Here is a 16,376-nt window from a genome sequence, read left to right on the forward strand (position 1 = left end):
TAAAAAGGAACAAGATATAAAAAAATTCTGATAAAATTAAAATGAATAAAAGAAATTAAAAAAATTAAATTTACCATTTTAACTATTTTTTTTAATTTAACTATCAAAAAAAAAAAGTTCATTCATAATTTTATTTAATTTAGGAAAAAGGCCTTTAATTTATCATTAATTTATAACTGTTAATATTAAATGTTCTAGTCATGTGAAATATATAATATATATATATTATTTAGACATATATATCATTTATTATTTAGACATATATGTATATATATATATATTATTTAGACATATATATATATATCCAAATAATATATATATGTCTAAATAATATATATATGTCTAAATAACTATATATACATATATATTATATTTAGACATATATATATATATATATATATGTCTAAATAATATATATATATATATATATTATTTAGACATATATATTTAGACATATATTATTTAGACATATATATATATATATATATATATATATATAATTATTATTATTTTACATGACCAGAACCTTTAATATTTACAGTCTATGTGACGGACGCAGGCGTGAAGCGAAACCGGAAGTGAGAGCGGATAACTCTCGCGTCTTTTCTCCTTCCTCTCTGGTGTAAATGGAGTGGAGTGAAACCGGAAGTGAGCGCGCATAACTCTCTCGTCTTTTCTCCTCCCTTCTCTGGCGGTGACGCTAGCGAACCGGAGAGCCGCCGCCAGGCCGCCAGACCTGGGATGGATCTAGAAGAAGCTTTCCAAGTTGTCGGCGAGTTTGGACCCTACCAGAAGCGGGCCGTGGCTGTCCTGGTTCTGACACAGGTTCGTGACTTTAAAATAAAACATGTTTTAATTGTTTTTAGAAACAAAAACAGCGGGAAGTGTCCGTGCAATAGCAGTGAGTTTAAGCTAACAGCGGGAGCGCTACGTGGCTTAATAAAAGGCTTCTCCGAAAGGGTTTTTTAAGCAACTGTGGACCAGTAAAACAATATTTAAAATGTAATTTTAATGCTTGAGCTGTCACTACTTGGTCACAGTTTAGCTAGCTTGGCACGAGGGCAGCAAGTGCACTCTATGGGGTAGAGAACCTTACACCAGACTTCCTTGAAAAAAACGGGGATTTTATTTTATCCTTGTTATTTGACAAGTTTACAAACAAAGTAGTCTTAACTTAACACTGGTTACATATCTTACATGAGCTACTCTTTAATTCGGCATACCATACAAAGCTCGTTTATACATTTAATGTGTTGTTTTTGAACCTCTCATTCCCGCAAGTCTTATTAGCTAGCCTAGGTTGACATAGCATCCATGCGCCTGATGTTTACATTGACACGCACCGCGACACATGTCGAAATTGTTTAGTTATTAAAAGGAAATGGCTCATATGCATGTCAAATGTGTGCCGAATTCATGGCAACAGCCCACTTATTCCCGAGGGGTTTTTCAGTAATGTCCTAATTTATCTTTATTGTCACTAATATCAAATTCCATCGCAAATGTCGTCATATCTAAATGAGGTTTTGTCATAGAACGAAGTTTATTTACACTTACGGGAAGGAAATAGCTGAAAGGGAGGTCACATTTATGCCGAATTAAATCGCAAATATTGGCATATTCAAGTGAAGTTTGTCAAAGCTTCCTGTATGGTTCAGACAGCCCTCCCTCTAACTAGTGGGTCAGTAGGTAGGCGCTTTATTACTTATTAACTTTTAAAACTTGTGTTAAGCCAGACAGCTTGCATTAGAGACCCCTCAAAGTCTGGGATCACTGGTGGGTTACCAAGGGTGTGTGTGTGTTTGGGGGGCACACAAAACAGGGGTCTGGGGGGGGGGGGGTGTCTTTGAATCCAATGTCAACAGATATCTCTGTGATGGTCTCTGTGTGTTTCAGGTCTACATGGCCTGTCAGTCTATGTTGATAGTTCTGGTTGGTTATACGCCAGAGTACCGCATCGATCAGCTGGACGCCGTCCCCCCCGGCCTGCAGGACGGCGTCCCCCCCAGCCTGCAGGACGGCGTCCCCCCCAGCCAGCAGGAGCTCCTCCAACACGTCACCTTTACCGAGGACATCGACTCCATCGTGACCGAGGTGAGGCAGCTGAGATGCGTTCAGGTGCATTCTGGGCGTGCTGGTCTTACAGGGAGGTGTGTTCAGGTGCATTCTGGGCGTGCTGGTCTTACAGGGAGGTGTGTTCAGGTGCATTCTGGGCGTGCTGGTCTTACAGGGAGGTGTGCAGAAATAGAGCTTCTAATGCCTGTACGGGACCGCCGGTCTCTCTGTGTCCCCCCAGTGGTTCCTGATCAAGCATCAGGCCTACAAGGTCAGTCTAGCCGGGTCGCTGTTCTTCGCCGGGCTGCTGGTCGGGAACGTGGTCTTCGGGCCGCTCTCGGATCGGATCGGAAGGAGGCCCGTGTACCTGACAGGTGAGGAAACTAAACTTGACACTTCATTAGTCCCGGTGATAACGACCAGTTTGACACAATGTTCTATCGTTTTATTATTTTAGTTTACGATTTAATTTGGGTTCTAATCTGCGCCACGAAATGAACAATTTCTTCTCTGGGGACTATCAACATTTGTCCTCATGTTGTCCTCATGTTGTCCTCATGTTGTCCTCATGTTGTCCTCATGTTGTCTTCATGTTGTCTTCATGTTGTCTTCATGTTGTCCTCATGTTGCCCTCATGTTGCCCTCATGTTGCCCTCATGTTGCCCTCATGTTGCCCTCATGTTGCCCTCATGTTGCCTTGATGTTGCCTTGATGTTGCCTTCATGTTGTCCTCATGATGCCTTGATGTTGTCCTCATGTTGCCTTGATGTTGTCCTCGTGTTGCCTTGATGTTGCCTTCATGTTGTCCTCATGTTGCCCTCATGTTGCCTTGATGTTGTCCTCGTGTTGCCTTGATGTTGTCCTCGTGTTGCCTTGATGTTGTCCTCGTGTTGCCTTGATGTTGTCCTCGTGTTGCCTTGGTGTTGCCTTCATGTTGCCTTGATGTTGTCCTCATGTTGCCTTGATGTTGTCCTCATGTTGCCTTGATGTTGTCCTGATGTTGTCCTCGTGTTGCCTTGATGTTGTCCTCATGTTGCCTTGATGTTGCCTTGATGTTGCCCTCATGTTGCCTTCATGTTGCCTTGATGTTGTCCTCATGTTGTCCTCATGTTGCCTTCATGTTGCCTTGATGTTGCCTTGATGTTGCCCTCATGTTGCCTTCATGTTGCCTTCATGTTGCCTTCATGTTGCCCTCATGTTGCCCTCATGTTGCCCTCATGTTGTCCTCATGTTGCCTTCATGTTGCCTTCATGTTGTCTTCATGTTGTCTTCATGTTGCCCTCATGTTGCCTTGATGTTGTCCTCATGTTGTCCTCATGTTGCCTTCATGTTGTCCTCATGTTGCCTTGATGTTGTCCTCATGTTGCCTTCATGTTGCCTTGATGTTGTCCTCATGTTGCCCTCATGTTGCCTTCATGTTGCCCTGATGTTGCCCTGATGTTGTCCTCATGTTGTCCTCATGTTGTCCTCATATTGTCCTCATGTTGTCCTCATGTTGTCCTATATCAATGTTCTTTTTAATCCCCAAAATAACATGATGATCCCAACGCTCTTGCCAAGTACAAATCTCTACTTTCATTAATTTTGGGTCTTATTCTATTTTATAGCATTGTAAAACAAAGTGAAGTGTTGTTGAAATAGTGTTGAGTAAAAGTTGACATATTCCAGTCTGAGATTATCATCAACATCCATTCCTTTAATTTTAGTCTCAATAATTCCTAATTTCTGCTTCTCTAACTCCAACATTAGGTATAATTTCCTATAAATGAGGTTTATTGACCATAAATTCCAAAAATAACTGCAAAACTAAAGTTAATAAAGTTAGTGTTACGTAGTGTTGAAGACGTCAAAAAAAGGGACAGACATTGAAAAATGGGACGAAAGTGTTGATTTTCAATTTCGACGGGAAGACAACTCGAGGGTTGAAAGGACCTAGAATGTCTTTCTGCTTCTTCCAGGTCTGTTTTTCGAGGTGATTTTCGGGTATTTGACGGCGGTGGCGCCCAGCTACGAGGTCTTCGCCGCGTCCCGTCTCCTGGTCGGCCTGATGAACGGCGGCATCGGCCTCGTCTGCTTCGTCCTCACCCAGGAGTACGTGGGCAAGTCCTACTGGGCCATGACCGGTACGGGGTATATGTATATATATATATATGTATGTATGTGTATGTATATGTATAGGTATGTATGTGTATGTATATATGTATAGATATGTATGTATATATGTGTATGTATATAGTATAGATGTGTATGTATATATGTGTATGTATGTATGTATATATAGTATAGATAGGTATGTATATATGTATAGATATGTATGTATATATGTGTATGTGTATGTATATATGTATAGACTATGTATGTATGTGTATGTATATATGTATAGATATGCATGTGTATGTATAGATATGCAGGTGTATGTATAGATATGTATGTATATATGTATAGATATGTATGTATATATGTATATGTATGTATGTATGTATATGTATCGTGTATATGTATGTATATGTATACGTGTATATGTATAGATATGTATGTGTATGCATATATGTATATGTATAGATGTGTATATGTATGTGTATATGTATGTGTATGTATATATGTATGTGTATATGTATAGATATGTAGGGTATGTATATATTCAATATTTGTTCTTTTATTTTATTCCCATTTTTATTATTTCACGTATATTGTATGTATATTTTCCTAGTATCTAGTACATTTATATTCTGTGCTGTGTGACTGATTTTGTTGCTGTAGCACTAGAATTTCCCACTTTTCTTGGGATCAGTAAACATCTATCTATATATCTATCTCTCTCTATCTATCGCTAGATATAGATAGATAGATAGATAGATAGATAGATAGATAGATAGATAGATGGATAGATAGATAGATAGATAGATAGATAGATAGATAGAGAGAGAGAGCTATCTATCTATCTATCTGATAGCAGCTTTCTGCTTGTTTCTTCAGGCTAACTATATTAGCTTTAGCCCGGCTGGTAGGTGGACGTTTACTTGTCTATCAAGCAGCAAAACGTTTTAGCGTCAACATCGTAACGTCCTGTCCCGTCCTGACCATATCGTTCAGCTCTACTTATAGTTGTCTTGTTGACGATGTTCCCGTGATGTAACTTCCCTACCAAGACCGTAAACTGTTGGATTTCTGTTTATTTATTAATTTCCTTCTCCAGGGACGTTGACCAGCATGAGTTTTGCGATCGGCATCGCCCTGTATATATGTATAGATATGTATGTATGTGTATGTATATATGTATAGATATGCATGTGTATGTATAGATATGCATGTGTATGTATAGATATGTATGTATATATGTATAGATATGTATGTATATATGTATATGTATGTATGTATGTATATGTATACGTGTATATGTATGTATATGTATATGTATATGTATACGTGTATATGTATAGATATGTATGTGTATGCATATATGTATATGTATAGATGTGTATATGTATGTGTATATGTATGTGTATGTATATATGTATGTGTATGTATAGATATTAGTTTTGGCGCTGTGGAAGACGGCTGCCTCTCCAGTAGCTCTCCAGTTTTTAGCTCTTTTTACTTATTTAAACCTCTTTTTTGTATCTCTTTTTAACTCTTCTTGCGAAGATAGTGTGTTTCTATATATCCTATGGATATTCCCAATCGTATAATTCAACCAGGAGCCAGCTTTCTCACTTACTCAGAGAGGAATGCTGGCTCTGCACACAAAGGGACGCGCCGGGACACGGCACCCTATCCCGACGGAGCTGAGGAGGAGACCCAGGGGCTGCAAGGCCGGGGCGAAGCTAAAGGCCGAGCTAGCGGAGAATCGGAGGCGCTACAAGCCGTCGATTCCCTCCGTTATCATGGGGAACGTGAACTCGCTGCCGAACAGATCGACGAGCTGTCCGCGCTGAACAACCAGCGGACTTACCGTGAGACCAGCTTGTTCATCTTTACGGAGACATGGCTAAACCACCTCGTACCAGATGCTAACGTGGACCTGCTTGGATTCACTGCCGTGAGAGCCGACAGAGACACACAGGCAAGTGGAAAAAGCAAAGGTGGGGGACTCATCATGTATGTCAAACGACCGCTGGTGTAACCCAGGACATGTCTCCGTAAAGACAGCCTCATGTTGCCGGGACCTCGAGCTGCTAGCCGTTAGCATGAGGCCATATTATTTACCCAGGGAGTTTAGCCATGTGTTTACTCTCTGTGTTTACATCCCTCCGAGAGCGGACGCAGCCGCTGCCTGTGAGAAGATTCACTCCGTCACAGCAGCGCTGCAGACACAGCACCCTGAGGCCTTCATGATCATCTCTGGGACTTTAACCATGCTACTTTGGACTCTACTTTGGCTGTTTTTCACCAGGTTGTAGACTGTCCGACCAGAAACAACAGGACAATTGATCTCCTGTATGCTAATGTGAGGGATGCATACAGAGCGACTCCCCTCCCCCACTGGGGAAGTCTGATCACAACCTGGTTCATCTACAGCCACTGTACACCCCCCTGGTCCAAAACAGCCGGTGACAACTCGCAACAGCAGGAGGTGGTCCCCTGAGATGGAAAGTGCCCTGAGAGACTGTTTCAACACCACAGACTGGGATGTGCTGATCGACCCGCATGGTGAGACATAGAGGGGATGACACACTGTCTGACGGACTACCTGAACTTTTGTGCAGACGTGGTCTCCCCTATCAAGACCGTCCGATGTTACCCTAACAACAAGCCATGGGTAACACAGGAGGTTAAGGCTGTCCTCAACAGGAAGAAGGCTGCCTTCAGGAGCAGGGACAGGGAGGCCATGAAGGCAGCACAGCGGGAGGTGAAACACTGTGTGAGGAAAGCTAAGGACAGCTACAGGAGGAAGGTGGAGCAGAAGCTGAGGGAAAACAACATGAGGGAGGTCTGGGAAGGTGTGAGGACCATCACAGGTCACAACACAAAGACCAGAACTACAGGGGGACAATGGAGAGGGCCAAGGAGCTGAATAACTTTTTCAACAGGTTTAACCACCCTTGCCCCCCCCACCCCCACCCTCACCGCAGCAATGTTCCCTTCCCTCCACACACCTCCCCCCTGACACCACCACATCCCAGTCTACACACCTCCCCCCAACACCGCAATACCCCCCTCTTCACACCTCCCCCCCAACACCGCAATACCCCCCTCTTCACACCTCCCCCCCAACACCACAATACCCCCCTACTCCTCAATACAACCCCCCCCCACATCACCACAGACCAAGTCAGAGGACAGCTAAGGAGGCTCCGGCCCAGGAAAGCAGCAGGCCGGATAAAGTGTGTCCGAGACTGCTGAGACCTGCGCAGCAGAACTGGGGGAGCCGCTCCAACGGATCTTCAACCTTAGCCTGCAGCTAGGGAGAGTGCCCACCCTTTGGAAGACATCCTGCATCGTTCCAGTTCCCAAGAAGAACAGGCCCAGCGAGCTGAATGACTTCCGACCGGTGGCACTCACTTCACACCTGATGAAGACGTTGGAGCGGCTCTTCCTCTGCCTCCTCAGACCTCAGGTACAGCACGCCCAGGACCGCCTACAGTTTGCGTACCAGCCAGACGTTGGTGTGGAGGACGCCATCCTCTACCTGCTACACCGGGTCCACTCCCATCTGGATAAGGGGAATGGCACAGTGAGGGTCCTCTTCTTGGACTTCTCCAGTGCCTTTAATACCATTCGCCCCCCTATACTCCAGGACAAATTGATCAGGATGGAGTGGACCCCTATCTGGTGGACTGGATCAGAGACTACCTCACCGACAGGCCACAGTACGTAAGGCTAAAGGACATCATGTCTGACACTGTGGTCAGCAGCACTGGAGCCCCCCAGGGCACAGTGCTGCCCCTCTTCTCTTCACCCTGTACACCTCGGACTTCTGCTACAACTCGGAGCTGTGTCACATACAGAAGTACGCAGATGACACAGCCATCGTTGGGTGTATTAGCGGTGACAGGGAGGAGGAGTATCGGAGTCTGGTGGGGGACTTTGCTCTCTGGTGTCGCACTAACTGCCTACAGCTCAACACCTCTAAGACGAAGGAGCTGGTCATTGACTTTGGGAGGTCCAGACCAAGACCACGACCGGTCCTGCTAGAGGGAGTTGAGGTGGAGGCAGTTCAGTCGTACAAATACCTCGGGCTGTGGCTGGACAGCAAACTGGACTGGACAACACACAGCAGCCACCTGTACAGAAGACACAGAGCCGGCTGTACTTCCTGAGGAGGCTGCGCTCCTTTAACATCTGCAGCAAACTGCTGTGGATGTTCTACCAGTCTGTGGTCACCAGTGTCCTCTTCTACACTGTGGTGTGCTGGGGGGGCAGCATATCAAAGAAGGACACCCACAGGCTGGATAAACTGATCAGGCGGGCCGGCTCTGTGGTCGGCATGAAGCTGGACTCACTGGTGACGGTGGCAGAGAGGAGGACATTGGACAAACTGCTGGACATTACTGACAATGCCAGCCACCCCCTGCACACCGTCATCAGCACCCAAGGAGCCGGTTCAGTGGAAGGCTGCTCCTTCCCAAGTGCCGGACCAACAGACTCAAGGACTCCTTTGTCCCTCATGCCATCCGACTATACAACTCCTCACTAGGGGGGAGGAGGAAATAGGGCAGAGAGGACAATACATACATACATATACATACATACATACATACATACATACATACATACATACATACATACATACATACATACATACATACACACATACATACATACATGCACACCTGGACTTAAATTCACACCTGGTCAATTTATTTATAATCATTTTTAACACTGGACTAAACACTGACACTTTAATAATAATTTATGGTCTTTTCTTTGTTTATTTGACAAATGTTCTTATAGTTGTTATAATTTTTATTGGTATTTTGTTGATTTTGTTGTCTTTATACTGTCTTTTTATCTATTTTTTATTTCTTTGTTCTTGCTAAAAACTGCTGCTGGAACTTTCAATTTCCTGCGGGAGTCATCCCAAAGGATCAATAAAGAGAAGTCTAAGTCTAAGTCTAAGTCTGTTCGGAGCTCTGGGATACTTCATCCGGCCGTGGAGGAACCTGGCGACTGTGGCGAACTCGTCCGGTGTCCTGTTCTTCCTGATGTCCGTGTGAGTCTCAAACCCTAAAAACCCGTCAGAGACCCGAGTCCACGCCGGCTGCCGCATAAAACCAGACCAATAAAAGCATTTAAAGTTAGGGTTAAGCTCCTCAAACACACAGAATGGGATGGATTAAAACAAAGGTTCAGGTTTTGTTCCAACATTGGACTAAATTTTAGTGGGGGAAGTGAAAGAGCAGCGCTTGTCCCTCCCTCATCACCACCACTAAGGTGCCCTTGAGCAAGGCACTTAACCCCAAAATCCCTCCAGTGGAGCTGCTCAGTGGCAGCAGATCAGACTGTGGTTGTACCTGGAAGCCTCCAGGCAAAAGATAGGCGGCCATTCAGTGGACCTTCCCTGATTAATATGGTGTCGGATTTGTCTCTTACTCGCTAGTATTTGGACTTGGACTTGTCTCGGCCGCTGGTCTTGCCCAATATGGCTTTTGGGCTTCTGGTCTGGACCGAGTCCTGGTGTCTTTATTATGTTGATAATAATATTGGAGGGAAAGTGAAACCCAAAATGATTGTCTTGATACTGTCATGCATAAGACCTTTATTCTGTCCTGGACTCGGTCTTGTCTTGGACTCAAACCTCTTTGGACTCGGACTTGAACCTCTTTGGACTCGGCCTTGACTTGGACTCGAACCTCTTTGGACCCGGACTTGAACCTCTTTGGACTCGGTCTTGTCTTGGACTCAAACCTCTTTGGACTTGGACTTGAACCTCTTTGGACTCTGTCTTGTCTCGGACTCAAACCTCTTTGGACTCGGCCTTGACTTGGACTCGAACTTCTTTGGACTCGGTCTTGTCTCGGATTTGAACCTCTTTGGACTCTGTCTTGTCTCGGACTCTAACCTCTTTGGACTCGGTCTTGACTTGGACTCGAACTTCTTTGGACTCTGTCTTGACTCGGACTCAAACCTCTTTGGACTCATACTTGACTTGGACTCAAACCTCTTTGGACTCTGACTCGAACCTCTTTGGACTCGGTCTTGACTTGTACTCAAACCTCTTTGGACTCGGTCTTGACTTGGACTCGACTAGTCCTGGTCTTGGACTTGTCTTGAACTAAGGTGGTCTTGGGGCCCTGGTTAAAATACACCCCATTGTCCATTAGGCCTGTTATGTATTATATAACATTCTCTCATACAAAGCTGCTCAGGTAGTAAACTTCTGAAAACTGAGAAAATAACTTGAGAAATGTTGAACTAACCGACAAAAAATTGTGTAACATGTCAAAAAGTTAGTCACTCATCAACTGTGACGTTAAAAGTCAATATCCAGGACAACATGTCTGTACAGAGACAATAATCTGTCCTCTGGTCTTTCCTCTCCTCAGAAGTCTTCCAGAGTCTCCTCGCTGGCTTTATTCTCAGGGTCAGACGGAGCGAGCTGAAGAGGTAAAATATATCAATGCACTTAAAAAAGTCGGATTTTGTATACATGGGTGTAGACATAAAGTTATTTTACACACATGGGTCTAGATGTAAAGTTGTTTTACATATACGGGTGTAGACGTAAAGTTTTACATATACGGGTGTAGACGTAAAGTTTTACATATACGGGTGTAGACGTAAAATTGTTTTACATATATGGGTGTAGACAAAGTTGTTTTACACACATGGGTCTAGATGTAAAGTTGTTTTACATATACGGGTGTAGACGTAAAGTTTTACATATACGGGTGTAGACATAAAGTTGTTTTACATATACGGGTGTAGACAAAGTTGTTTTACACACATGGGTCTAGATGTAAAGTTGTTTTACATATACGGGTGTAGATGTAAAGTTTTACATATACGGGTGTAGATGTAAAATTGTTTTACATATATGGGTGTAGACAAAGTTGTTTTACAGACATGGGTCTAGATGTAAAGTTGTTTTACATATACGGGTGTAGACAAAGTTGTTTTACACACATGGGTGTAGATGTAAAGTTGTTTTACAGACATGGGTCTAGATGTAAAGTTGTTTTACATATACGGGTGTAGACGTAAAGTTTTACATATACGGGTGTAGATGTAAAATTGTTTTACATATATGGGTGTGGACATAAAGTTGTTTTACACACATGGGTCTAGATGTAAAGTTGTTTTATATATACGGGTGTAGACGTAAAATTTTACATATACGGGTGTAGACATAAAGTTGTTATACATATACGTGTGTAGACATAAAGTTGTTTTACATTTATGGGTGTAGACGTAAAGTTGTTTTACACACATGGGTCTAGATGTAAAGTTGTTTTACATATACGGGTGTAGACGTAAAGTTTTACACATATGGGTCTAGATGTAAAATTGTTTTACATATAAGGGTGTAGACATAAAGTTGTTTTACATATACAGGTGTAGACGTAAAGTTGTTTTACATATACGGGTGTAGGTGTAAAGTTGTTTTACATATACGGGTGTAGACGTAAAGTTGTTTTTCAAATACGGGTGTAGACATAAAGTTGTTTTACACACATGGGTCTAGATGTAAAGTTGTTTTACATATACGGGTGTAGACGTAAAGTTGTTTTACATAAATGGGTGTAGACGTAAAGTTTTTTTTACATATAAGGGTCTAGATGTAAAGTTTTTTAAATGTTTTTTACGTGTTTTTAACCGTTACATCCCTAGTGAATATGAGTTTTTACCGTAACAACCCGTTACTAAAACCTTTTTTGAGGGGCTCCAAAATTGCGTCTATGCAGGAAAAAACCCTGATATTGTTCATCTTGTGTTCACAGGTTCTGCGCTACATGGCGCTGAGGAACGGGAACGCTGCCAAGAACCTGGTGCTGAAGCACGTGGGTTCTGCCAAAGGGGGGAGGCGTGGGAACCGGGCCGGCGTCCTGCAGCTGGTGGTCCACCCAGTCCTCCGTCTGAGGACCATGGTGCTCATGTACGTCTGGTGAGTACGGCTTTAAGGTGCAACTATTATGTATGTTTTTGTTTTGTTCTCGCTTTAAAAGTCATAGTATTACATGTTGAAAAAGTCAAGAAAGTCATAGTATAACATGTTGAAAAAGTTTTAAAAAGTCATAGTATAACATGTTGAAAAAAAGTCATAGTATAACATGTTGAAAAAGTCAAGAAAGTCATAGTATAAAATGTTGAAAAGGTTTTAAAAAGTCATAGTATAACATGTTGAAAAGGTTTTAAAAAGTCATACTATAACATGTTGAAAAGGTTTTAAAAAGTCATAGTATAACATGTTGAAAAGGTTTTAAAAAGTCATAGTATAACATGTTGAAAAAAGTTTTAAAAAGTCATACTATAACATGTTGAAAAGGTTTTAAAAAGCCATAGTATAACATGTTGAAAAAAGTCAAGAAAGTTATACTATAACATGTTGAAAAGTTTTAAAAAGTCATACTATAACATGTTGAAAAGGTTTTAAAAAGCCATACTATAACATGTTGAAAAAGTTTAAAAAGGCCATACTATAAAACATGTTGAAAAAGCTTTAAAAAGTCATACTATAACATGTTGAAAAAAAGTCAAGAAGTCATAGGTAAACATGTTGAAAACAAGTCAGTCATAGTATAACATGTTGAAAAAGTTTTAAAAAGCCATAGTATAACATGTTGAAAAAAGTCAAGAAAGTTATACTATAAACATGTTGAAAAAAGTCAAGAAAGTCATAGTATAACATGTTGAAAAAGTTTTAAAAAGCCATAGTATACATGTTGAAAAAAGTCAGAAAGTTATACTATAACATGTTGAAAAAGTCAAGAAAGTCATAGTATAACATGTTGAAAAAGTCAAGAAAGTCATAGTATAACATGTTGAAAAAGTTTTAAAAAGTCATACTATAACATGTTGAAAAAGTTTAAAAAGTTATAGATAACATGTTGAAAAAGTTTTAAAAGTCATAGTATAACATTTGAAAAAAGTTTAAAAAGTCATACTATAACATGTTGCAAAAAGTCAAGAAAGTCCTAGTATAACATGTTGAAAAAGTTTTAAAAAGTCATAGTATAACATGTTGAAAAAAGTCAAGAAAGTCATAGTATAACATGTTGAAAAAGTCAAGAAAGTTATAGTATAAACATGTTGAAAAAGTCAAAGAAAGTATAGTATAACATGTTGAAAAAGTTTAAAAAGCCATAGTATAACATGTTGAAAAAGTTTTAAAAAGTCATAGTATACATGTTGAAAAGGTTTTAAAAAGTCATATAGAAACATGTTGAAAAAGTTTTAAAAAGTCATAGTATAACATGGTGAAAAAGTTTTAAAAAGTCATGGATAACATGTTGAAAAAGTTTTAAAAAGCCATAGTAATAACATGTTGCAAAAAGTCAAGAAAGTTTAGTATAACATTTGAAAAGTTTTAAAAGCCATAGTAAACATGTTGAAAAAGTCAAGAAAGTTATAGTATAACATGTTGAAAAGGTTTTAAAAAGTCATAGTATACATGTTGAAAAAGTTTAAAAAGTCATACTATAACATGTTGAAAGGTTTAAAAATTCATACCATAACATGTTGAAAAGTTTAAAAAGTCATAGTATAACATGTTGAAAAAGTTTTAAAAAAGCCATAGTATAACATGTTGAAAAAGCAATAAAGTCATAGTATAACATGTTGAAAAAGTTTTAAAAAAGCCATACATAACATGTTGAAAAAGTTTTAAAAAGCCATAGTATAACATGTTGAAAAAGTCAAGAAAGTTATACTATAACATGTTGAAAAAGTTTTAAAAAGCCATAGTATAACATGTTGAAAAAGTTTTAAAAAGTCCTAGTATAACATGTTGAAAAAGTTTTAAAAAGCCATAGTATAACATGTTGAAAAAGTTTTAAAAAGTCATGGTATAACATGTTGAAAAAGTTTTAAAAAGTCATGGTATAACATGTTGAAAAAGTTTTAAAAAGTCATAGTATAACATGTTGAAAAAAGTCAAGAAAGTTATAGTATAACATGTTGAAAAAGTTTTAAAAAGCCATAGTATAACATGTTGAAAAAGTCAAGAAAGTTATAGTATAACATGTTGAAAAGGTTTTAAAAAGTCATAGTATAACATGTTGAAAAAGTTTTAAAAAGTCATACTATAACATGTTGAAAAAGTCAAGAAAGTCATAGTATAACATGTTGAAAAAGTCAAGAAAGTCATAGTATAACATGTTGAAAAAGTTTTAAAAAGTCATAGTATAACATGTTGAAAAAAGTCAGTCATACTATAACATGTTGAAAAAGTTTTAAAAAGTCATAGTATAACATGTTGAAAAGGTTTTAAAAAGTCATCTATAACATGTGAAAAAGTTTTAAAAAGTCATAGTAACATGTTGAAAAAAGTCAAGAAAGTCATAGTATAACATGTTGAAAAAAGTCAGTCATAGTATAACAGTTGAAAAGGTTGTTAAAAAGTCATACAATTACATTTGAAAAAGTTTTAAAAAGTGATATTATAACATGTTGAAAAAGTTTTAAAAGTCCTATAGTATAACATGTTGAAAAGTCAAAGTCATAGTTATAACATGTGAAAAAAGTCAAAGTCATAGTATAACATGTTGAAAGTTTTAAAAAGCCATAGTATAACATTGTTGAAAGGTTTTAAAAAGTCATAGTATAACATGTTGAAAGGTTTTTAAAAGTTTAAAAAGTCATAGTATAACATGTTGAAAAGGTTTTAAAAGTCATAGTATAACATGTTGAAAAAAGTCAAGAAAGTTATAGTAAACATGTTGAAAAAGTTTTAAAAAAGTCATAGTATAACATGTTGAAAAAGTTTTAAAAAGCCATAGTATAACATGTTGAAAAGGTTTTAAAAAGCCATAGTATAACATGTTGAAAAAGTTTTAAAAAGTCATAGTATAACATGTTGAATTAGACACCTGGTTTACAGATTTTTACATGTGAAAATATGCAGTTTACCCAGAACCAGCTCCTCTGCAGGGAAAGGACGGGGCAGGATGTGCTTCTAGAAACGGATAAAACGAGAAAAATGTCCACCTGCACATCCAGGTTGTGCAACAAGAAACCAAATAAGTTATTACCAATAAAACCAAAGGGCTGTGTTGCAGGTACGCCTGCAGTCTGGTGTACTACGGTCTGACTCTGGGGGCCAGTGAGACCTCCGGTAGCCGGTATCTTAACGTGGCGATGTACGGCCTGGTGGAGCTGCCCGCCTACCCCCTCTGCATGTACTTCATCAACAAAGACTGGTGAGACACCGCTCCTGTAGAGAGCTCTTAAATCCAGTTATTCAAGGTCTGCATGTACTTCATCAACAAAGACTGGTGAGACACCGCTCCTATAGAGAGCTCTTAAATCCAGTTATTTAAGCTCTGCATGTACTTCATCAACAAAGACTGGTGAGACACCGCTCCTGTAGAGAGCTCTTAAATCCCGTTATTCAAGGTCTGCATGTACTTCATCAACAAAGACTGGTGAGACACCACTCCTATAGAGAGCTCTTAAATCCAGTTATTCAGGTCTGCATGTACTTCATCAACAAAGACTGGTGAGACACCACTCCTATAGAGAGCTCTTAAATCCAGTTATTCAAGGTCTGCATGTACTTCATCAACAAGACTGGTGAGACACCACTCTATAGAGAGCTCTTACATCCATTATTTAAGCTCTGCATGTACTTCATCAACAAAGACTGGTGAGCCACGTCCTATAGAGAGCTCTTAATCCAGTTATTTAAGCTCTGCATGTACTTCATTTACAAAGACTGGTGATACACTACTCCTATAGAGAGCTTAAATCAGTTATTCAAGGTCTGCATGTACTTCATCCAACAAATACTGGGAGGACACCGCTCCTATAGAGAGCTCTTAAATCCAGTTATTTTAAGCTCTGCATGTACTTCATCAACAAAGACTGGTGAGACACCATCCTATATAGAGCTCTTAAATCCGTATTTAAGCTCTGCATGTACTTCATTAACAAAGACTGGTGAGACACCGCTTCCTGTAGAGAGCTCTTTAATCCAGTTATTTAAGCTCTGCATGTACTTCCTTACAAAGACTGGTGAGGAACATCGCTCCTATAGAGAGCTCTTAAATCCAGTATTCAAGGTCTGCATGTACTTCATCAACAAAAAATGGTGAGCACCACTCCTATAGAGAGCTCTCAATCCAGTTATTTAAGGTCTGCATGTACTTCATCAACAAAGACTGGTGAGACCCAACTCTTAAAGAGAGCTCTTAATCCATTTATTTAAGGTTTCTGCATTACTT

At 39.9% G+C, this 16,376-nt stretch overlaps 1 protein-coding gene across 2 annotated transcripts; it reads left to right on the forward strand.

Annotated features, from left to right (window-relative positions):
• Positions 1-641: 641 nt before the first annotated feature.
• On the forward strand, positions 642-15,353 carry slc22a15 (solute carrier family 22 member 15; the record flags this gene model as incomplete). 2 transcript variants are annotated; one of them, XM_032508594.1, is given in 10 exon segments in its annotated part: positions 642-825; positions 1,897-1,971; positions 2,017-2,094; positions 2,297-2,429; positions 4,014-4,178; positions 5,252-5,289; positions 9,117-9,208; positions 10,542-10,602; positions 11,937-12,100; positions 15,213-15,353. In XM_032508594.1, coding segments are annotated over 10 exon segments (1,031 nt in total), but the record flags the coding sequence as incomplete, so codon positions are not given.
• Between the last annotated feature and the right edge of the window lie 1,023 nt (positions 15,354-16,376).

This window comes from Etheostoma spectabile, unplaced genomic scaffold (assembly GCF_008692095.1).
Source record: "Etheostoma spectabile isolate EspeVRDwgs_2016 unplaced genomic scaffold, UIUC_Espe_1.0 scaffold00008492, whole genome shotgun sequence".
Lineage (NCBI taxonomy): Eukaryota > Metazoa > Chordata > Actinopteri > Perciformes > Percidae > Etheostoma > Etheostoma spectabile.